The 24,100-nt window shown below is 43.8% G+C and overlaps 2 protein-coding genes across 2 annotated transcripts in view; one reads left to right on the top strand and one right to left on the bottom strand.

The window, feature by feature from the left end:
* Positions 1-9,293, bottom strand: part of MED13L (mediator complex subunit 13L) — a gene marked incomplete at its 3' end in the record, with an annotated part of 143,460 nt that extends 134,167 nt beyond the window's left edge. The window contains exon 1 of the mRNA XM_083373407.1: positions 9,104-9,293. Coding sequence (XP_083229533.1) covers positions 9,104-9,166 — 63 coding nt within the window. The 5' untranslated portion in view covers positions 9,167-9,293. The remainder of the gene's footprint in view (positions 1-9,103) is intronic.
* A 22-nt stretch (positions 9,294-9,315) lies between these two features.
* The window catches only part of LOC310646851 (uncharacterized protein), a 16,076-nt gene continuing 1,291 nt past the window's right edge, over positions 9,316-24,100 (top strand). Inside the window, exons 1-2 of the mRNA XM_083373612.1 lie at positions 9,316-10,295; positions 11,828-11,895. Coding sequence (XP_083229738.1) covers positions 9,469-10,074 — 606 coding nt within the window. The 5' untranslated portion in view covers positions 9,316-9,468 and the 3' untranslated portion in view covers positions 10,075-10,295; positions 11,828-11,895. The remainder of the gene's footprint in view (positions 10,296-11,827; positions 11,896-24,100) is intronic.

A 24,100-nucleotide genomic window follows, 5' to 3' on the forward strand; every position in this document is an offset into this window, starting at 1 on the left:
TAAGACACAACCTAATACACAAGGAGACAAATTGTAAACAAAAGAAGTCTTTAGCTGAGCTTGTTAAATCGCAGAATGGGAAAACAAACCACCCCAACAGGTGTAGTAGCTGCTTGAGAAAATTCTGTGCAAAATCACCAGGTGTCTACAAGAGGGTGCCGCCGCCTGCTTTGAGATTAAAATCTAGAAAAATATATCTAAGTCGCCTTATCAAACTGGCGCCCTCCGAATATGCTGACCGTGCCAGCTGAGAGGTGTTTTTTTAAAAAAAAAAAATAAGCAAGTATCGTGAAGATACCAAGTGGAGGGGGAGCTGCCTATACGGTATTTCTAACAAACCCTTTAAGCAAATAATATTTGTTCGAGCAGCCCGAATCCAGCAACGGTACTACTTGCTTTGAAAGCCCCACCAACATCACAGCACGACAGTCGTTAGAAATTGATTTCGGAAGAGTCGAGCGAACGACACAACTACAGAGGTGTCTAGCACCTTACGCGACCCCTGTTTTCAGCTCTCCGCGAATTTAAGTGGGTGTATCGTTTAATAATAATACGCCACTTCAAATGATGTGAACACACACACAAACCCTTGGTCCTTACATGAGATCTTGTTTTCTAAACAATGCCCTCTTCTGCAAATTCTCTACGATGATGGAACAGAGATGAAGAACATCAGGAGGTTGGCGTTTAGAAGGAAGGGGGGGAAGGGAACTAAGGCCGCCCAAAGAGCTGCCTCCTGAGGGAGCAGCAGTAAAACAAGGAATCTATCTGATGTGCGATCAACAAATACAATTTTTTTAAGCCCGCCAAGACCCCCCAATTTATAGCTCCGCTCCCAAAATAAAATGCGTACTCTCTTTCCTGAGGGACAATGCTGGCTAAGCAGAAAAGCCACTGACATCATGGCTGAGCTGAATGAAAGGAAGGGGGGGGGACAGAAATAGGCTGTTTTGCTCACTCTCTCTCTCTCTTTTTAAGGATTACAGTTAGTACTGCAACGTGCTTTAAACAAAATACTATTTGAATTGTCATTCCTGGGATGGCAGATTGTATGTGCGCTCTCGGCTCAAGATTTAAAGTGTTGCATTCAGTAGGATCTCATTTTACAGCGGTTAAGACTTTGGTCTCCCTTTGCTGAGATCCGTTAATCAAGACTGTGGTTTCAATTCCAAAGAAATGGACTTAGCAGAAGAATTCACGCAAACAAATGGCTGGACACACAAATGGGAATTCTTCCGGGCAGTAGACCAAAGTAGTATATCCAGGCCTTTTCAGTTTGAAATTTTCCTCCACGTGTGTATTTACAGTACATACAGTATCTGGTAGCAAACAAACTTATTTCATTGTATTTATCTACTTAGAATAGGGCAGATCAAACATGGGCTAGCAATATACAGGTAGTCCTCAACTTGCAACCACAATTCAGCCCAAAATTTATGTTGCTAGGTGAATAAACTTGTTAAGTGAGTTCTGCCCCATTTTATGACTATTGGCTTCTCAGAATGTTGCAAAAGGGGATCGCGTGATCACGGGACACTCCAACTGTTGTAAGTGTGAGTCAAAACCCCAATTCTTCTATCCTGTTAAATTCCAATGACAGATTTATACAGAATGAAAAGGCAAAAGAAAATAAGCACTGCTTACCAAAATCACAATCTAGGATTCATACAAGTGCAAGGAAAAAAGAAACCACATTGTAGCTCTCAATGTAATTTGTGAATCCAAGCACCAAGTTTTGTTCAAAACAAGTTTTCCAGGGAAATAATTACTTGATTTCTAAATGTTATTGGTAAGTCAAGACCTCCGGTACAGAGAGATTTATTTCTAGCTTGGGGTTGGTTTATTAAAATGAGCTTTGTGACTGACAAGAGACACGACAAGGAAGCTTGACAAAATCAAACCTAAATAATGGCTTACTGAGATGCATAATGTACAAGAGGAATACAGTACAGTCCATACTTCAAAACAATTATCTTTTGCCACTGTTTAGTCTCTTTTAATAACACAAACCCTACCGTGAAAAACACCCATGATCAGCGCAGCGTTGTCTATCTGTCAAGTTAATCCATAAAGCAGAATTCCTTCAACCTCTCTTAACATGAGAGTTTTCCAGAGATGCCATGGCATTGGTCTGCTGCTATTAAAAACAGCAAAGCGTTTTGCGGCATCTTCAAAAACTAACCAATTTAGTCAGAACTGGTTTCGCACACCAGTTATGGAATGCCTGGGGAAAAAAAATGCAACTTCAGTCCAAAAAAGTCATAAAAAAACTACAACCCAACAGCCAATGAACCCTCTTCTCTTCCACCACACATTCTTCGTGGGGAAAGAAAAAAGAAAAAAAAAAGAAAAAAATCTGGAAATTGAAACATTTGTCCAAAGCCATTAGCTTTAGAGAATGACTGTTCTTGTTTATTCAGCTTACTAATGTTGTAGGAAAGTACGTTTTCAAAGGTCAGCCCAGATCAAGAATGCAGGAACCAAACATATTTGACACTAGAAACATGATACCGTGCTCTGGCTTGATTTTTATCACGGGCTTACTTACAAACCCTGCTAGCTTAGAATTTTCTTATTCATGTGTGCGGAGAAAAGAATTTAATACTGTCAGAAGCGACAGGAGAACAAGACAAGGGGAGAGATACAGATAAAGAAGTTTGTTTTTCTTTGCCTGCTTCAAGTTTGAAAAGCCTGAATGAAGCCAGGATGATACAGAACAGCAAGCAGTTAGAATCTACAGGAAATGAGTCACAACCGACAATTGAATAATATTCTGCGAAAATGACTTGGAGGAGGAGGAGGAGGAGGAGGAGGAGGCCAAAGTTATGTGCCTCTTTCGAGAGGAAGAAAAACCGACTTGAAAACAATGCACGGATTGGTCCTAAGCTGGGAAATCCTACTGCAGGTTTGAGGCTTAAGTTGGTATTATCAAGTTTATTTGTGCAAGACGCTGCTATCGGATTGCTTCTCGTAAGCCAGCCACCAGGCTAACATGAAGTCAGAAACGGCCCACGTGCATTTCAAGGAAAGGGGGTGACTTACAAACTGGTGGTTCGCCTCCTTGTCCAAAACAGGAGGACAGGACTTCAGCGTTGTCCTTCGCCCTCTGAGCAGCCTTTTCTGGGGCAGTGGAGCAGACGGACAAAAAACCCTCGACAAATTTCAGCATTATCCAACGGAAAAAACTAGTTATTTCAGCAGGAATCCTACGTAAGGCATTACAGAGAGTCCTCAACTTACAGCAGTTGATTTAGTGACTGAATAGCTTTCACCGAACACAGAATAATTGGGTTGGAGGGGACCCTGGAGGTCTTCTAGTCTAACCCCCTGCTCAAGCAGGAATCCTATACAGGTCGTCCCTGAGTTACAATAATTTAGCGACTGTTCAAAGTGACAACAGCACTGAAAAAAGTGGCTTATGACCATTTTCCACACGTACAACCATTACAGCATCCCCGTGATCATGTGATCCAAATTCAGACCCTTGGCAACTGACTCATCTTTACGACGGTCGCAGTGTCCCGGGGTCACGTGATCCCCTTTTGCCACCTTCTGACAAACAAAGTCAATGGGGGAGACCAGATTCGCTTAGCAACCGTATTACTAGCTTAACAGCTCCGGCGATTCATTTAACAATGATGGCAAGGAAGGTCATAAAACGGGGCAAAATTCACTTAACAGCTGTCTCGTTTAGCAACAGAAATCTTGCCTCAACTGTGGTCGTCACTCGAGGACCACCTGTACATGAAATCAGATCAATGCACCATTTAATTTCACTTCTGTCTGCCAGACTGGGAAACTGGTGGTGGTTAAAAAAGAAGAGTTTATGGCAAAGACTGTCAATTATTCACCTCTCTGATCTTGGCCTGCAACTAATTTCTGACAGAAGCCGTGTTTGAAACTAAGAAAGGGATCAAAAACTCGAAACACGAAAAAAGGGGAAAGAATGCAACCTTATTTTAGGAAAATTGTCTTGCAAACCATCCCTCTTTACTTTACGCCTCTAGCTCTTCCAAAGATTGGGCAGTAAAGCTTCTTCCTTCCTTCATTTCTAGAATTAAGGAGAAATTTCCCGTGGGGTAGGGGGAAATCAATGGAACGGCTTGCCTCCAGAATTTGTGGCTGCCCCATCAGTGGAGGTTTTTAAGAAGAGACTAGACAACCATTTGTCTGGAATTGTATAGGATCCCCTGTTTGGGCAGCGGGGTTGATTAGAAGACCTCTAAGGTCCCTTCCAACTCTTATTATTCTGTAATTCTACTTCATGCATTTTGCCTGCCACATTCTATTCTTTGGCCTGGCATTAGCAACTCAATGGTCTAAGCTCAAGATAACAGAAGAAACAGCCTAACATCAAGGCTAACGCCTAGATGTTGGTTTTCTTTTTATTGTACTAATTATTTCATTACGGGGAAAAATCATTTCTAATCCATCTCAAAGTCCACTGGCAGATGGCAAAACTGCTTAAAAGATTAAAAACAGGAAAACTAATTCAATACCTTAATAAGAAACACAGAAGGGGTATAATTTATATAAATATAAAAGCATCTCAAACATTTAGACAGAGCTCCAGAGCACCAATGTCAGGCACTAATTTATTTATTTTTTAAAAAAGCAGATCATTACTGCAGCTAAAGCACCAAACCAAAACATTTTACTGGGGTGTAAAAATGTAATACACATCTTCCATTCCATTACACCTTGAGCCTATCACAATAAAAGACAGGCCTTTCACACTTGGTGTGTAAATGTGAAACCTGCAGGGCTGAGTTCCACAGTTACAGCATTTAAGGGAAATGATAAGCTTTAACACTGATTGATGTCTGCTTAAAATCATGTCATAGTTATAAAGCCAAAATTCAAGGTGAAAGAACAGTTTCCTCCGCAAGCAAGCAAGCAAGCAAGCAAGCCAGCATGGTTATAAGAATGCATGGAATCAAAACAGTAAAAATCATCCATTATTCAACTTTCTTCAATCCTTAGTAAGACCACATCTGGAATACTGCATCCAGTTTGGCTCACCACATTACAAAAAAGATGGTAAGACTTTGGAAAAAGTGCAAAGAAGAGCAACTAAGACGATTAAAGGCCCTGAGAGTAAAACATATGAAGAAGAGTTGCAGGAACTGGGTATGGCCAGTCTAGAGGAAGAAAAAAAAAGACTAGGGGTAACACGATAGCAGTATTCCAGTGTTTGAGGGGCTGCCGCAAAGAAGAGAGGTCAACTTATTTTCCAAAGCACCAGAAGGCAAGACAAAAAAGAATTAATGGAAACTAATCAAGGAGAGAAGCAACTGGAATTAAGGAGAAATTTCCTAACGATGAGAACAATTAACCGGTGGAACAGCTTGGCCTTCAGAAGTTGTGGATGCTTCAATACTGGAGGTTTTTAAGAAAAGACTCCACAGCCACCTATATGAAATGGTATAGGGTCTTCTGCTTGAGCAGGGGGTTGGACTAGAAGACCTCAAGGTCCCCTCCAGCTCTGTTCTGACTGAACTATAAGTTGCCTAGTAATTAGGACTGCAGATGTTCCAGGACAAGAAAACAGAAGCAGATGATGCCATACAGAACATAACAAAGGCATTAATGGGTGCTCCAATAACATTCCTCAGCTTAGCAATGCCAAACTGTGCCCTATCTGTACCATAAACTGTACCATAAACTAACACAGTCTACAACTTCTATGTTTTATTTCTATTTGATCAAACAGTTACTACACTCTCAACTATGCCATAACATAAACATACTACAGTGCACTTCATCAAAGTATGCCAGAGTAAAATGTGTTAGCCTATTGAGCTGTCACAAGACGTTGCTGGTTTTGTTCCCAATTATTCAATTAGCCAGAATAAAACATAAACCTATCTGCACTCTAGTTGATACACAATCACACCATAACGTTAGCCTAAAAGCTATTTTTGAAATAAAAAAAACAGCAATCAGCTGAAACAACGGAAAAATGGGGGTTCATTTCTTCCCATCAATCTTTACTGATCATAATACAACTCCTGAACTAAATATAAAAATAAAAATGAATGCATGCTGATTCCATAGGAATTTTGAGAATCCCAGCATGTCCTCAGCCCCTGTATCTTTTGTGGAAACTATGGACGCATCACATTTAAAACATGTCAACAACAATAATAATTAAGGGGCAACTATTGCATAGGAGATTCTGTTACTCTTTTGGAAACAAAATCATTCGACATTATTTGTGTTGACAAAGTAACAAAGCACAGCATTTTTGTTTACTTTTTAGCATCACTGTTTTCCTCTGAGCTGGAGTGGAGGAAACACAAAAGAAATTGCCATCTCATCTATGCAAAAGCTTTTCAAGCAAAAAGTACATTTCCTACCCTATGCCTGCAGTATTTCCCAGTTTTGTTTAGCAACAGTGTGTTATTACAAAGTCTGATACACTGCTGATGTTACCTAGTTTAGTAATGACACATCTACAGGAAGGCCACTAAGCTCAGAAAATACCAAGGCCCCAACAGTTCAATCCTTGGCTACAAATATTCTTTTCTATTGATAAAGTCTGGAGTATCTTTAACTTTTTTTTAACAGTTTAGCTTAAAATTAAATTGGTATAATTTTCGAGGGGGAGGGGGAGAAATTAGTAGTATGGGTGAGGTACGTCCACTACATTTGTTTTAATTGAGAGTTTCATATTTCTCAATGGCTTAGGTTATCTTGAAATGAATTATTATGAGAAACCATTAATTCCAAGTATGAAAGCAGTCATTGGCACACTGATCTCATACAATTAATATCAGAAGGATATACAAGTTTTGATGTTTTCTGCTGCAGTGAAGAGTCCATTAGTGTGTTTTCCCTATGGTGGCAGAAACCATATGCTTAGTTGTATAAAAAACAACTAATGCACTGGGAAGTAGCAACTGCAGCATGATCGTTCTTTGTTTCCATATGCTCAATAACTGTGCAATAAATTTAAAAAATCACCAAGGTTAAGAAAGGGAGATTGATTTATGGAACAACACAAAAAGAGCCATCAGCTGAAATTCTATAAATCCTTCCTTAAAAGTACAGCCCACTGAATGCAACTGGATTTACTTCTGAGTAACTCCAACTGACTTGTGGTCTAGATATGTGATCATTTCTCTAGCAAGTGGCTAAACGTAATTCAGAGACTATTACAGCAATCCTAATGCTAGTCTTCTGTACAGTCATGTTGCAAGATCAGAATTAAAATACAAATTATACATCAGGGTGCCTCAAGACAGGGGTGCTTGAAGTCAAAACACTTTCATGGTTAATTGGGCATTCTTACATAAAAAAATATTAATATTCTAAGCATCAAATAAATCAACCTATGTGATATGTACCAAACTGTAATTCTAAACCTATTACAAAACTGCTTCTGTTTAACCTAGCATAAAGGCTTTTTGGACGTTATGCTTTTTCACTGACATATTGGCACTGATGATAGAGATAAATTATACTGCATCTCTGAGACATCCAATTTACCCAGGTGTCTTCAACTCTCTTGGACTTAATTCAACACACCCCATTTTTAGTGCCAAGGACCATTCATACAGCTTCAAACACATTACGCCCATCAGATATTTTTTCCCCCTACCAAATCCACACTGCCTAACCACCCCCCCCACCCTAAAGTTAAGTATTGATCTTGGCCAAATTCACTCAATTTTTCCTGCTTTTGTTTGTAGCTCAGTACGCTTTTTTTACCCAACCGGAGCGCATGATCTACACACAAACCACTGCAGCCCATCAATCATTACAGACACAGCAAAAAGATTAGCAAGCAAGCAAGCCAGCTCGTTTTAAGCATCATGACCTTCTCACGGTCCTATTAAAAATAAGACCCTGTAATATAGATATACATGCATAATATACATAATATACATGTGTGTGTATGTGTGTGTGTATACACACACATATATACACTTATACACATATATACATACACACACACACATATATATATCCACCAGGCTCAGCTGATAGGCACAATACAGCCCAGCCACTAACACACACACATTGCAAGGATCACCTTTCCGTTTAAAAAAAAAAGGAGAAAAGGGGGGGAAAGGGGGGGGCAGAGGGTCCTTTCATTTGCAAGGCATGCCTTTAAAGCCCCAGCAGCGATCCCTAGAAGCACCAAGCCATGCTAAGCCACGGATCCCGACCCTGAAAACCTCTCTGGAGGTATGCAGACCAGCAAGTTCTTTCCAGGTGGGGAAGGGGGGGGCTTCCAGCAGGGCATCCCCTCCCTCTTTCCCTCCCCCCCACCATCCCTTTGTTCTTCTTCTTCTTCTCCCCCTCTCCGATCTCCTCTTGCCAGGAAGAGGCTGGGGGACCCTCCGCAGCTCGCCCCCCCCCGATTCCCACCCGACACCACGGAGGCCGGCCCTGCCCAAGCCCGTCGACCCTCCTCATTACCCCTTGCCCCTAACGCCCCCTCCCCCCCCCGAAAGCCCTGCCAGGCCCCACCTCCCTCCCCTCCCACCAGACCCCGCTCTGCCTTCCCGGCGCAGAGACCCCCCTTCTTCCTCCCCCATCATCATCATCATCATCATCATCATCCTCAGAGCCAGCCCGAGGGGCGGGAGGCAGACCCACCCCTAACCCAGCCCCCCACCCCTAACCCAGCCCCCCACCCCTAACCCAGCCCCCCACCCCTAACCCAGCCCCCCACCCCTAACCCAGCCCCCCCACCCCTAACCCAGCCCCCCACCCCTAACCCAGCCCCCCCACCCCTAACCCAGCCCCCCCACCCACACGCCCCCTCGAGCAAGAGGCGGGGAAAGTTGCCCCGGGCCGCCTGGGGAGGGGGCTGCCCACCCCGCCCCCTTGCTTCCTCCCAGCCCCACCCCCACCCCACGACGGGACCCGGCCATCTCTCCCTTTCCCCCGTCCCCCCCCCCCCGCAACACACAGACAGACGCGACCCCTGCCCAGGGGAAGGAGCTCCGCCTGCCCTCCGTGGCGGGCCAGGGGTGGGGCCGGGGTGGGGGAGGAGGTCGCCCAGCCCCCCTCCCCCGGGCCTTGAAAGGCCGAGAAAGTTGCTGCCCCCCCACCTCCCCTCCCCCTCCCTCCCTCCCCCGTCCAGACTCACCAGGGAGAAGAGGTTGGAGTGACAGTCCTCCAGGCTCGCCCCGTTGGCCGCCGCCGCAGTCATGGTCCTGGTCGGCGAGCCCGGCCTCCAGAGCGGGGCATGTCTGGCCGGGCCGGAGCGGAGCAGCTGCAGGAGCCGCACAGGCGCCCGGGAGGGGAGGGGAGGGGGAGAAGGCGGGCCCGGCGGCGGCGGCGGCCTCCTCTCCTCTCCTCTCCTCTCCTTCCTTCCTCCCTCCCGACGATGCCCGATCGGCAGCCGAGCTGGAGAGAAAGGGCGGCGGCGGCGGCGGCCGCCACTCGGCGCGGGCGGGGCTGCCGCTTCCGCCTTCCTTGCCGCCCGCCCGCCCGCGTCGGGCCAAGGAGACGATGGGGGCGCGGGAAACGAGGCGGGCGGCGACGCCAAACGGAGGGTGCGCGCGCCTCAGGGCAGCCGCCGCCGCTGTTGCTGCCGCCGCCGCCGCCGGGTGGGTCCCCTCTGGGCGGGCGGAGGCAGGCAGCCGCTCCTCCTTCTCTGGCGGAGGAAGAGGAGGAGGCGGCGGCGGCGTCGTTCTCTGCCCCGCCGCCCGGCTACGGATGGAGCGCGACCTCCCGCCGCCGCCGCCGCCGCCGCTCCTTCTCCCTGGTGGGCTCCCCTCAGCGCCGCCTCGCTCTCCTCATAGACATCCACAGAAGGCTGGCAGGCTCGGCGCTCTGACAGCAATGGCGGCCGCCCGCAGCAGCGCGCTTCGCCATTGGCCCGCCGCGGACCACGTGGCACGGCCGTCCCGGCTGGACGCGAAGGAGTGGGGGGGGAGCGGCGGAGGTGGAGGAGAGGCGCCGACGCCGCCTGGCGCAGGCGCCGTGGGCCGAGTTGCCGAAGGGGGCGCTGTGGAAGCAAGAGGCGGGCGGCGGGGAGGGGGAGCAAACGAGGCAAGTTACCTCGCACTAACGGAATGCGCGGCTTGCGGAGCCACGCCCCTTCTCCTTGATTGACAGCGGCGGGGTTTGCGGTCTTGCCAAGCCGGCCCGCCTTTCTCCTCAGTTTAAGGTTGATTTGTCTACGACCGTCTTTGGGTTGTTGGTTTTTTTCCCCTAGTTTTAGCTTTTACCTTTTTTTTTTCCTGTCTCCCGAATTTTTTTTTTCCTCCTAGTTTTAACTTAGATCAGTTTTTCCTGCCATTATTTTAAAACCCTCGCGAAATTATTAGCAAAAGGTCAGTTTTCTTATTTTTTTAAAAAAAATTTTGCAAAGGAGGACATTATTGCTTAGATCAGGGGTAGGCAACCTTGGGCTCTTTTATGACTCGTGGACTTCAACTCCCAGAATTCCTGAGCCAGCCAAGCTGGCTCAGGAATTCTGGGAGTTGAAGTCCACGAGTCATAAAAGAGCCAAGGTTGCCTACCCCTGGCTTAGATGAATAATAAAAGCCATCCTGGTGACTTGTTTGAGTAGTATTTTGTGTGTGTATGTGTATAAATGTGTGTGTATATGTATATATGTGTGTGTATATATATGTATGTGTGTGTATGTGTGTGTATATATACATATACATATATACATATACATATTTATATATATATATATACACATACACACACATATATATACATACATATATAGATATAGATATAGATATATAGATATATGTTATTTTAAAAATTACACATATATATGTGTGTATTTTATTTTTATTTTATTACATTTATATACCGCCCTTTCCCGAAGGACTCAGGGCGGTTTACAAGGTAATTAAAAACCAAAATACAAAAGTTAAAAACAAGTTTAAAAAAAATTAAATTTGTCCCTGTATAAAATAAAACCCCAGTGTATGTGTATGTATGTATATGTATATGTGTGTATTAAATGCTTGTTAACTATTTAGATTACCTTGCTATCTGTGTATATATGTTTGTGTGTGTATATATACATATACATATATACATATACATATACATATTTATATATATATACACATACACACATATATATATATATACATACATATATAGATATAGATATAGATATATAGATATATGTTATTTTAAAAATTACTAGGGAAGTATTGCTTCCAGGATATGGTATATTATACCCTGTGAGAGAACTCAAGCCAGCCAAAGGAGAAATCTGCAATTAATGAAATGCATTCCTCTGAAAATAATCTGTACTTGTCATTTGCTCTGAAATAATGGAAAAGCCTATATGTGTTTGCAATTCTGATGTGGCAACCCAAGCTCCTGATTTCAACCAGGGGTATCCAAGCTTTATATAACGTTGGGCTTCACCAAGTCTAAATCTGGCGCTGGATCTCCCTCTTTCGAGTTGGCACAAGTAGCTGAAGCTGAAACTTGCCCAACAGTTTTGCATAAAATGCTGACATGCATTCATACCATTTTGACTAAGGTTGGCTAATTAAAGCAGGCTACAGGTGTATATTAAATTTTTTTTGCAAGTATAATCTTTTTTTTTTAATAAAGCCATCATCAGTCTTAAGAAAAAATAAAATTTGGAGAAAGTGCAAATTAAAAAGCGGGTGGAGAAAGAAACCACCCTATCACCTATACTTACCAACACTCGCTGGATTACCAATGAATTCATTATTATAATAGGAACAATTGTTCAAGGTGTGCCTTAGTGCCACATCTGTAATTGACTAGATTAAGCAGCTCCTATAAACTGCAACCCCCTGGGCAGCTGGCCATAATAGGAGGACTAATATACTTTGGATTGTCAATATTTGTTTTTCAGTTGGCTGGCTGGGGAATTCTGGGAGTTGGCATTGACAAGTCTTAACTTTGCCAAGGTATGGAAACCAGGTATGTGGATTTGACTAATTCAAGAAGAGGCACTTAAGTGCAGACAAAATTCTCTTTCTTTTTTTCTTTCTTTTCTTTTCTTTTCTTTCTATTTCTTTTTATTTATTACTTTTTTTCTTTCTTTCTTTCTTTCTTTCTTTCTTTCTTTCTTTCTTTCTTTCGAAAAGTGCAGGATGTTACTGACAGCAAATCAGAACTGACAGCCATATGGGCAAATGTTGGAGAGCTCTGTGTTTTTTGCAATACAAAAGCATAATAAATATGTGCGTTTTAATCAGGGCCCGGAACAGCGAGGTTAACAATATGGGATTTCTCCCTGCTCCAAAAAGAACAGTTTCACTTTCCTGGAATTGCTGCCCTCCCCGTTCACAGGATGTCACAATTTTGAGGACAGCATGTGACTTGTAGTCCCACACGAATGAAGAGCACCAAGCTAGGGGGAACCACAGGCAGATAATCCAAAATCCAGGGCTTGTAAGCAGCTTCAAAATGTGGATGATTTGTCTTTCCATTTACATGCTAAGCCACAACTATCCTGGCTTGTTAACGTAATCCAGTTGATTGAGTTCACACGATACGCTGAACCTTTAATCAGCTAGCTGTCTTTCAGCCTAATGTATTATTATTGTGAACAACCAACCGAAGGCCATAGAGGACCTCATCCTGTTCGCACAATGGGCCAATTCTGCCATACCATCACTTGAGTTAAACTTAATTCAAATTAAAAAGAAGGTCGCCCAGATGCAGACAAAGCCATAAATCCTAACCTGTTTCGGTTCACACAACCCACTCAGTCAAACTCGGATAATGAACATAGGAACAGGACTGGAAGGGATCCTGGAGGTCTTCTAGTCCAACCTCCCTACTCGAGGAGAACCTATACCATTCCAGACAAATGGCTTTCTAGTAGTCTATTCTTGGAGACCTCCAGTGCTGGAGCACTTACAACTAATTTCCACTGTTTACCGGTTAATTAATTGTTCTCACTGTCAGGAAATTTCTCTTCAGTTGGACCTCTTCTTAACGATTTTTAATGTTTTGTTGGACGCCTAAAAGGGAATCATTTCGTAACAGTGACCATATTGTATCATGTTCTCTGTCATTTTGTATGTTGTAGTAGGATATTTTCATGCCGTTTTGTAACATAAACCCATAACAATGTTACATCTTTTCTTCTTTTTCTTTTACAGTTCTAATTACTTACAATTGGAGTCTTCTGTTTGTTTGTTTTGGGGTTGAACTCAAGGCCTTTTCCTTTTACTGTTCCTTTTTTTTTGTCCTTATTATTTCTACTCAATATTTCCTTCCCTATTCCATTTAAACCCTGCCTATTTTAAAAGCCTTTGTCACTTTTTCGGTCCATCAGGTCCCTGTAACTTTCTCTTTCGCTAACTCAGGGTTGGTGGGCATCCAGTTCCTATTGTGGTTATAAAGTCTCATTTGTATGCAAGTTTATATACAGGTGACTGGTTTATGTCTTCGCATTAGTTTAAGCAGTTTACGGGAAATGATTGACGTCTGATGATTCCTTTATTTTTAAGATGTACGTCTGTCCCTGCCTGTCCTTCAAGAGCTCGGCGCTGTGCTTAACACTTCTGACCTAATTTGTTTCATTTGTAACAATAGCCCTTTGAGGTAGGCTGGGCTGGGAGAGAATTGTTTGGCCCCAGAAAGCTCCTGTGGATCGGGGGAAAGAGAACCTGTGCTTGCAGGTGCTTGGGGGGTCTAAGAAATTTAATAATTTAATTTAATAATTTGATTTCTATACCGCCCTTCTCCCGAAGGACTCAGGGCGGTGAACAGGGCAATACACAATAAAAATCAGATACAAAAATTAAAAAACCATTAAAAACCAATTAAACATCATGCCCATAAAATCAATACATATTAAGTTAAAAACTAATTTTAAAAAACCCAACCCCACCCCGTCAGACCAGGCCAGCTTTTTCGAAAAAGAATGTTTTAAGATCGCGCCGGAAGGAGCGAAGGTCGGGGGCCGTCCGGAGCTCAACCGGTAAGCTGTTCCAAAGGTCTGGCGCGCCCACAGAGAACGCTCTGCCCCTGGGGGTCGCCAATCGGCATTCTTTGATCGGCGGCACCCTGAGGAGGCCCTCTCTGTGGGAGCGCACTGGACGGAGGGACGTTGACGCCGGTCGCAGGTGTTGCCGTAGGTAATCCGGACCCATGCCATGAAGGGCTTTGTACGTCATAACTAACACCTTGAATATCCTACCTCCATCCCACTTTTATACCTGGTTCCTAGTTTTATCCAACCCCTGCTATCTTTAATGTTTTTCATGTTTTCATATTCTGGCTTGTATTATGTTGTAAGCCATCCTGAGCCAGTTGGATAGAGAGAGTCGGTGAATAAATTTAATAAATCAGCAAACGAAAGGTAGCCCCCAGACGTACGACCACAATTGACCCCAAAATTTCTGTTGCTAAGCGGGACATTTGTTAAGTGAGCTTCGCCCCATTTTATGACTTTTCTTGCCACAGTTGTTAAGTGTATCACTGCAGTTGTTAGCAACACCGTTGTTCAGTGAACAAGAAAAAAAAAGAAGTGGGAAGTTAGGGTAGGAAGCTGGGAAGGAAGACAGGCAAGCAGAGAGAGAGAAATATGGATATGGATAGATATATAGATTGGGACGCAGTGGCTCAGTGGGTTAGGACGCTGAGCTTGTCGATCAGAAGGTTGGCAGTTTGGCGGGTCGAATCCCGAGTGCCGCGTAACAGAGTGAGCGCCTGTTACTCGTCCCAGCTTCTGCCAACCTAGCAGTTCGAAAGCACATAAAAAATGCAAGTAGAAAAATAGGGACCACTCCGGTGGGAAGGGAACAGCGCTCCGCGCGCCTTTGGCGTCTAGTCATGCCGGCCACAGGACCACGGAGACGTCCTCGGACAAGCGCTGGCTCTTCGGCTTTGAAACGGAGATGAGCACCTAGAGTCGGAAACGACTAGCATGCATGTGCGGGGGAACCTTTACCTTTGCCTTTTTAGATATATAGATTAGATAGATATAGATTAGATATAGATATCCTCAAACTGTTCCGCTATGTTATTGTACATGCATTCTGGAGACAGTATTGCTCTCATTTATGTTTCAGCTGCAGCAAACATCTGGGGAATATTGGGATGGGAAAGGTTGGGGTTTAAACCCTTTTTCTGTCTGCCTGACTTTGGTGCACAATGAAAAAACGTTTCACCACCATTTCATTTGACCAGATGTACATTTTAATTAAAGTTTGCTCCTTTGACATCCTTTTGCTTTTGTGGAGTAATTGCACGCCACTCTGTTAATTAACAGCTGGAAGGCTCTCTGCTTATTGGTCATTATTTCTGTAGTGGCCGAAAGTCTAGTCATTCCATTAGTTCATTCACAGAATCGGAGAGGATCCCACCCTTTGTGGCATGCCAGTTCTTAAGAGAAAAAGGAGATTTGAAATGACAACCATTCTACAGGGAAGAGGTTCGACATGAAGGCTTGTTTTTATCCACTCATCCTAATACCAAGATGAAGCCAACATTTCCATCCCAAAATAGCAATCCAAGGTTGTAGTAACTACAGGTGGACGTTAAAAACAGCAGAAGCTGTTCGTCTTTTGGCGGAAAGCTACCCTCAAAACAAACCTTTCTGCATGGTTCTCTCTTACCTTGTCTAGATGCACAGGTGAGATTAAAATTCCCGTTGCTAAGCGAGGGGCGTTGCTGAGTGAGTCTCATCAATTGTAGAACTTTTTTTCTCTTGGTTGTTAAGCAAATCGCTGCAATTGTGAAGTGACTTGCGTAGTTGTTAAAACAAATGCAGCCCAACCATCTCTTGACATCCCAACGCTTTGGCAGCTGAGATTTTGGAACCTGCACTGAAAGAGGGCTTAAAAATCCATGGCCGCCTACAGGATTATCCCAAAGGTGTCTGCAAGGGAGGGGCAGAAAAAAATAAAGATGGTGGCCATGATCATGTGATCAGAGCCCCGCCCCCTTTTTTAACATGCATCTGGACATTTTTGACCCCTCCCCCCAAGACTCCACTGTCTCTCTCCATCTCTACTTGACTTTTACAGCTGAACAGATGTGGTTGGTAGAAAATTCCCGGGCAGAGATTAAAATACCTAACTGTCCAACCCTCCGAATGGATTGAGAATAATTTTGATCAATCTGGAGCATCGACTAGAGCAGCTGAATCAAATTGATGAGTTCTGTTGGAGCCATTAAGTACAACCAACTGCCTTTCATAGCCCAAATTTCTCTAAATCAGTTCATCTCTGCTTTGGAGTTTCCCTCCGGATGTCCAAACCCAACTCTCCTTTTCAAATCAATTGGAATGTTAAAATTATGTCCTAACTAATTTCACATCCCTTGGTACATCTAGAGAATTCCTTGCTTCTCTGAGTATGAAAATACCTTGCTTTCTTTTCCATGGCAGAGATGCTGCTATTTTTAAATCTACTGGGATTTAAAAAAAAATAAACTGACTAATCTATTCTAAATCATCCTGATTCAACCTTTTCCTTCCCTCCAATTGAACAAATAGGATTTCTTCCTGGGGGGAGTGGGAGGAAAAGGAAAATGGGTGGAGATAGAGATTTATAACCCAGACGATCTACATTTGTGGGTGTTACGCTGTGTGTGAGCAAGAATCTTTTGCTTTTAAATTGTCGTTTCCAGGAAAATGAACCATCAGATGCCTCTGCTTTCTAGACTAACAGTCTCTGGTCTTAATGAAAAAAAAAATCTTTCAAGGCAGACACAAGGGGTTTTCTTACAGATTTTATGATTAGAGCTCTCCTACTTCTTTGTACCATTTCCAGATTTGAGGAAATTAGACATATTCTTGACATTTAGACTTAACAAAGACATCAAGACATCGGAGTGACTTCAAAGGGGAATCAGATAATAGGATGAATGAGAGAGAGAGAGAAACAGACGCAAAAAAAAAAGCGGCCAGACTGGGGAAAAATTATTCCCTTGGATCGATCTGAGCAAATTCAGCTTGCTAAGTACATTCAGGCTGACTTAAAAGTACATTGTTGCAAAGGGGCCTCAAAAATAGAGCAGATATGACAGAGATAGAATACATATATAAATATATATATTTTAAAAAAAACAAATCTCTAGGGTTCCCTTGGCTCTTGAGTGTCTCAGCTGACCTGAAAAAAAAAGATTTTCTTTGATCTCAGCAGCCGCGGGTTATACAAAAAAATCAGTAGCTTTGCAAGACAAAGAGTTACCTTCAGCATATCTCTTGTTTGCAAGATTTGGTTACTATAATCTTACAATACAGGTGGTCCTCAACATATGGCTACAATTGAGCCCAAATGTCTATGGAGATTCTGAGTCATCCAGGTCATAGTTATCCCAAAGGTGTTTTTTTCAGGAGGCAACTGGACTTTCTTGTTTTTCTTTGAAGACATTTTGCTTATTTTTTATTTATTTTTATTTTAATCCCATTTATATCCCGCCCTTCTCCGAAGACTCAGGGCGGCTTACAATCTAAGCACAAATGAAATGTGCTTAGCAATAGCCTTCATTCTATGTATATTATATGCCTGCTTATTAGGGCTTTCACACACACCCCCAAGCGGCATTATTACAAAGTCAGCTTATTGCCCCCAACAATCTGGGTCCTCATTTTACCTACCTCGGAAGGATGGAAGGCTGAGTCAACCTTGAGCCTGGTGGGACTCGAACCTGCACTAATTGCAGGCAGCTGGTGTTACTTAAGGAGGCATCAGCCCACTGCTCCACCAAGGCTCTTACTGGATGATGGGGAATGGAAGGATTTATACTCCTTGCAGACAGCTGGTCATTTGCCTTCTTTTAGAGAGTCCTTGAGGCCACTTGGAGGTTTACCTGTGTCCTCAGGGTCACCTGAGTAGTGCAAATGGGTGTGGAGCCTTCTCGGCTGCAGGATTTTTTCTGCCCTGTGCTCCTTCACGGTTCAAGACAGGTGCAGGCTGTTGGGAATGAGTCAGGAGGCTAAAACATATAAGGAACGGTTACTGGAATTGGGTATGTCTAGTTTAATGAAGAGAAGGATGAGGGGTGACATGATAGCAGTCTTCCAATATCCAAGGGGCTGCCCCAAAGAAGAGGGGGTCAACCTCTTCTCCAAAGCACTAGAAGGCAAGACAAGAAGCAACGAATGGAAACTTATCAAGGAGAGGAGCAACCTAGAACTAGGGAGAAATTTCCTATCAGTGAGAATAATTAACCAGCTTGTCTCTAGAAGTTGTGGGTGCTCCAACACTGGAGGTTTTCAAGAAAAGATTGCACAACCATTTGACCTGGGTGGTATAAGGTGTCCTGCCTTGTGCAGGGCTTAGGTCTAAAAGACCTCTGAGGTCCCTTCCAGTCCTAAAATTCTGTGTTCTAATTCGCATAAAGCACTGAACTATTACTTACTTACTTTCTATAGCTGTTCAGATCCACCAAGTAACTCTTAACTCTAGTTAACCAAACGGGTTCAGTTCACCCAGCACATCTAACCAACATTAAACTCAGCCATCTTAACATAAGGCTCAAATGGAGCTTTGGATGCAGCAGAAAACTTTGTTTTAATTCACAGCCCCCCCTGGCCTGTTCGATTTCCTTTTCTAGGGGGGGGAAAAAGAGGCTGTTTCTCAACCTTTAAAGGAAGGGAGGGAGATATTAGAGAAAACAGTCTCTCCAATTTTATTATTTCTCCAGAGCTTTTGAACTATTAGTCCACTGTGAAAAATTGGACTCCGTGGACAGCCTTCACGATGCAATTATTCAAGAAACAACTCATGATCTGAGCGTTTTTTTCCCCTCTGTGTGTGTAAAAAAAGGACAGACTCAGATGGAGTAAGAAAGAAGTCTGTTTATTTTCCAACAGTTGGCCCTGATCCAACACCTCTTGCTTTCCTTTGGCTTTCATTGAATTTCATTTCAGTCTCTTGGGAGGGAAAAAAATAGTGGGGAAGGATAAGAACCTATTAGAATACAGAACAGCAGAGTTGGAAGGGACCTCGGAGGTCTTCGACCTCATCCGGCCCCTTGCTGAAGCTGGAGACTCTCAAATATTCTGGAAAAATGTCTGTCCAATCTCTTCTTGAAATCCCCAAATTTGGAGAGTAGCTATTCCACTGCTTAATTGTCCTCGCTGTTAGGAAGTTTCTCCTGAATTCTAAGTTGGATCTCACCTTGATAAGTTTCCATCCGTTGCTTCTTGTCCTGCCTTTGGGCGCTTTGGAGAATAGCTTGACTCCCTCTTCTTTGGGGCAGCCCCTGAGATACTGGAAGGCTGCTATCATGTCCCCACTCGTCCTTCTCTTCATTAAACTAGACATACCCAATTCCAGTAACCGTTCCTTATATGTTTTAGCCTCCTGACTCATTCCCAACAGCCTGCACCTGTCTTGAACCGTGAAGGAGCACAAGGCAGAAAAAACCGTTCTTTATATGTTTTCGCCTCCAGCCCCCTGATCATCTTTGTTGCTCTTCTCTGCCCTCTTTCCAGAGTCTCAACATCTTTTTTACATTGTGGTGACCAAAACCGAATGCAGTATTCCAAGTGTGTGGTCATACTAAGGCTATGTAAAACAGTACGAATACTTCACCTGATCTTGTTTCTCTCTCTCTGCTCATGCAGCCTAGGATTGCATTTTAATCTATTTAAATTTAAGCCATTAGCCTTGAACGCTTTCCTTTCCACTTTTTCAAGCCAACAGACTTTGGACTGTTCTTTTCCCAACCTTAGGTCTAAGCTCCAACTGATCCAGGCTAGCACAACTAACACAACCATTCTGCCTGGCTTGAGGATTGCTGCTTCCTGCTTGGCCATGCCTTACAGTGGCACACTCCAGAGAGTGGCAGTTTTTGCACACTGGTTACAGTCCTTCAGTTTACACTGGGCACATATCAAGTTGTGGCTTCACTGAGTTTGTCAAGCCAGCCTAGCATATTTCCCCCTTGACAGTTACTACCTTTCTTGTCTATGGAGATCCTCAGTCCTCGAAGTCACGGATGTCCCAAAGGTGCTTTTTCAAAAGGCAGCTGGACTTTTTCCCATGAGGATGTTTCACTCCTCACCCAGGAAGCTTCTTCAGTTCAATCAGAAGCTTCTTGGACGAGAAGCGAAATGTCTTCAGGGAAAAATGAGCAGGTCCAGTTTGTCTTTTGAAAAATCATCTCAGGGACCACCACCTTTCTCATCTCCAGAAAAGAAAGAAGGAGTGGAGCGTTATTTGCAGCAAACTGAAAAGTTTTCCCATAACCCTAACCCTTTCCAAACCAATTCCGTTTGCTCCATCCCGGTGCTGAGAAAATGCACCTGTTGAATTCTTGCAGCTGCCGATAGCCTAGATTCTTTTGCTTTGTCAAGGGCAAAACAAGATATGTATACAAGATCCAATTTTTAATTGGGCACGTCCCGTGCTGCTTTTCATGGGGGAAGGGAGGACATTTTACGTGTTACAGATATCCAAAAATAGTCCTAGGCCTTTGGAAGGACTGGGATACATTCAATTGACAGCTGTCAAATTGTATGAATGCTGTAAGTTTGGGGGCTTTGGGGGTGGGGGGGGAGAGAGTACAGTAAGAAATCTGAACCACAGACAAAATGGCCAAATTTAACCATATACATAAAGAACTTATTTTCCTTGGTTTTGTTTTTTTCTAATCCAGCATTTTTCAACAAGGAAGATCTTATTCTTGAATATTCAATGCAAGGCCTGTCTGCCAGATTGCTGCTTCTTCCACTGTTGGTTATTTGGTCGTGTTTTTATAGCTTGTATCACGGCCCAGGAAATGAAAAGCCAGAGGTCAGGGCAAATGTTGGCTTCTTGGGTCTGCTTTGTCCACAGATGTCGATCTCATCTCATCGTGGCTTTTCCTGCTCGCGCTAAATGGAAACGGTGGTTTAGAAGATTGATCTGGCTTCCTGGATTGGAAAAACAGAAACCATGTTTAGAAATCCCTCTGTGTAAATGGAGGGATAATAACAAAGTCACATAAAGGTGTAAGTCCCGCTTTATACTGCGTGGGCAAACCACACTTGGAATATTGCATCCCTTTCTGGTCACCACGATACAAAAACGAGGTCAAAACTCTAGAAAGGGCGCAGAGAAAATCAAACAAAGATGATCAGGGGAGACTAGAGGCTAAAAGGTACAATGAACAGTTGCAGGAACTGGACATGTCTAGTCTAACAAAGAGAAGGACTAAGGGTGACATGATAGCAGTCTACTATATTTGGGGAGTTGCCACAAAGAAGAGGGACTCAACCTGTTCCCCAAAGCACCTGAAGGCACAACCAGAAGTGACAGATAGAAACTTATCAAGGAGAGATCCAGAGGGATTCTAGAACTAAGAAGAAATTTCCTGACAGTGAGAAAAATTAATCAGTGGAAAGACTTGCCTCCAGAAGTTCTAGGGCAGGGATCTTCAAACGTGGCCCTTTTATGACTGGTGGACTTCAACTCCCAGGAATTCTGGGAGTTGAAGTCCACCAGTCACAAAAGGGCCACGTTTGAAGACCCCTGTTCTAGGGTGGTCCATCTCTGGAGGCTTTTAAGAAGAGATCGGACCGTCATTTGACTGAAGAGTCCCCTGCTTGAGTAGTGGGTTGGACTAGAAGACCTCCAAGGTCCCTTCCAACTCTGCATTCTGTATATGCCAAGATGGAGCGCTTGCAGAGAAACCCAGCTGATAAACCCAAGCAGTGTAATAAGCACGTTTCTGAGTGCTTCGTGGCTCAAGCAGGAAGAAAGCTGATCGCAAGTGGCAGCAGGCAATTCTTTCAGGAGAAATTAAAATTTGGCCGGCCGAGCAGAGAAAGTGGTGCCAAACAACATTCCTTCTGCGTTGGTTGGTGGGGCAATCTCCCAGACTGCTGGCACTCACTGCCACGTGATGTTGTGGTGGTTGCTGGTTTGGGAAGATTTAGAGGTTCTGCCCGCATGGCAATAATAGGGATTTGCTTAGACACAGAATGAAGAAGCCACAATTGGCTGGGTTCACACATCCCACTAAGCCTTTGCAAAACCACAAGGGCTGAAAGCACCCACACACCACCTGCCAGAATCACACAAAAATCATTAGGGTTCGACACACTGTTTCTCAACCTCAGCAACCTTAAGACCCCCTCCTCCTAGCTGGGGAATTCTGGGAGTTGAAGTCCACAGGTCCGTTGGTGAGGTTGAGAAACACGGGTTGAGCAGGATGGGATAACTTTGTCTGAGGCTAAGCCCTTTGCAGGCAGTCCTCCTGCTTGGGGCCAAAACGTCTGTTGCTAACCAAAGTGGTTTTTAAGTGAATTCTGCCAGATTTAGCTACTGGTGTTTTTTTTTGGCCAGAGTGTTAAGTGAATTGCTTCAGTTGTTAAATGAATCATGAGGTCATTAAGGGAATCTGGCTTCCGCCATTGACTTTGTTCATTGGAAGCCAGTTGGGAAGATCTCAAATGGTGATCACATGACCCCAGGATGCTGCAACCATTGTCAATACATGCTGTTTGAATATGTGGCTTGGGGATGCCCCAAAAATCACGTGAGCCTTCGTTCTAAGTCAGTGCCGTTATAACTTTGAATAGACATTAGACAATGGTGTAATTTGAAGACTATCCAGACTTCCTTCAACCCCCTCCTTGGCCTGTCTGGGGTAGAATCCTGGATTCCTTACCACGTTTTCTTATATTTCAAGAATAGGGGTGAAAAATAGGGGTGAACAGTTCCTAAATTGTTCTTAGCATTCCCCCATCCCTATTCCTATAATCCTTTGCATTCCTTATGATGACAGTGTCATAATTTGGCAGCACAATATTCCCTCTTGGGATCAGGGGAGATCCCAAAGGTTCAAACTTGAGTTAGAATAACCCAGCCTGCTTTCCATTCTCATCCTTGAACAGAAGAGAAAAACAGAGCATGGAAGGGACCTTGGAGGTCTTTCAGTCCAACCCACTGCCCAAGTGGGAGACCATATACCATTTCAGACAAATGGTTGTCCAATCTCTTCTTGAAAACTTCCAGTGTTGGAGCATTCACCACTTCTGGAGGCAGGTTGTTCCACTGATTAATTGTTCCCACTGTCAGGAAATTTCTCCTTAGTTCTAAGTTGCTTCTCTCTCCTTGATTAGTTTCCACCCATTGCTTCTTGTCCTGCCTTCAGGGGCTTTGGAGAATAGCTTGACTCCCTCTTCTTTGGGGCAGCCCCTGAGATATTGGAACATTGTTATCCAGTCACCCCCTGGTCCTTTTCATTAAACTAGACATACCCAATTCCTGCAACCGTTCTTCATATGTTTTATCCTCCAGTCCCCTGATCATCTTTTCTCCGCTCTTTCCAGAGTCTCAGCATCTTTTTTTATATCGTGGCGACCAAAACTGGATGCAGTATTCCAAGCGTGGTCTTGCTAAGGCTTTATAAAGCGGTACTAGTACTTCACGTGATCTTGATTCCATTCCTCTCTTAATGCAAATGCAAATCAATAAAGATGGCCACCCTGATTTAGAGCTCACAGCCCAACGTGACCACACACAAGTTTTTTTTACAACACTATCCACTGACGTCTGGCTGCGCACGTGCTTGTGATTTTAAATAACGTACCCCTGGCAGGCTGCAATCACCTGACCCTGACCAGCGTAAAAAATGATCCAAATATATAATAATATAATATCCATACATATATATATATATATATATATATATATATATATATATATATATATATATATATATATATATATATTTGCATTGCAATTCCACCCGCTCCTCCATGGGCCTAGCAGTGTGGCAGGCTGAAGGTTTCCAGCACATGGGAACAGGCCCATTTGCAATCAACACAGCTGCCAGGGAAGGATGTTTGCCCATCACAGAAAACTGCTTTTAACACCTAGTCAGCAAAGATATTGAAACTGGGTAGCTGACAATTCCTGTGGAGCTGAAAGCTGCCAGCCCCCAGAAGCCATTTGGATAGCTGGGATGTTATTTTTGGGGGGTGGGGTGGGGGTAGGGGTGGGGTGTTGCTCCATCACTGAAGGTTTTCAAGAAAAGACTGGAGATCCCCTGGTCCAGGATGGAATAGGGTCTCCTGTTTGAGCAGAGGCTTCGACTAGAAGACCTCCAGGGTGGCTCCCAACTCTTATTATTCTGTGTTCTAAATTGGGATTTCTCCCTCGTGCTTGAGAGAGGCTTAAAAAACTCAGCCAAAAAAAAAACAACAACCCCAAACAAACCTTGAAAA

Source organism: Vipera ursinii (assembly GCF_947247035.1).
Source record: "Vipera ursinii genome assembly, chromosome: 14".
Taxonomy (NCBI): domain Eukaryota; kingdom Metazoa; phylum Chordata; class Lepidosauria; order Squamata; family Viperidae; genus Vipera; species Vipera ursinii.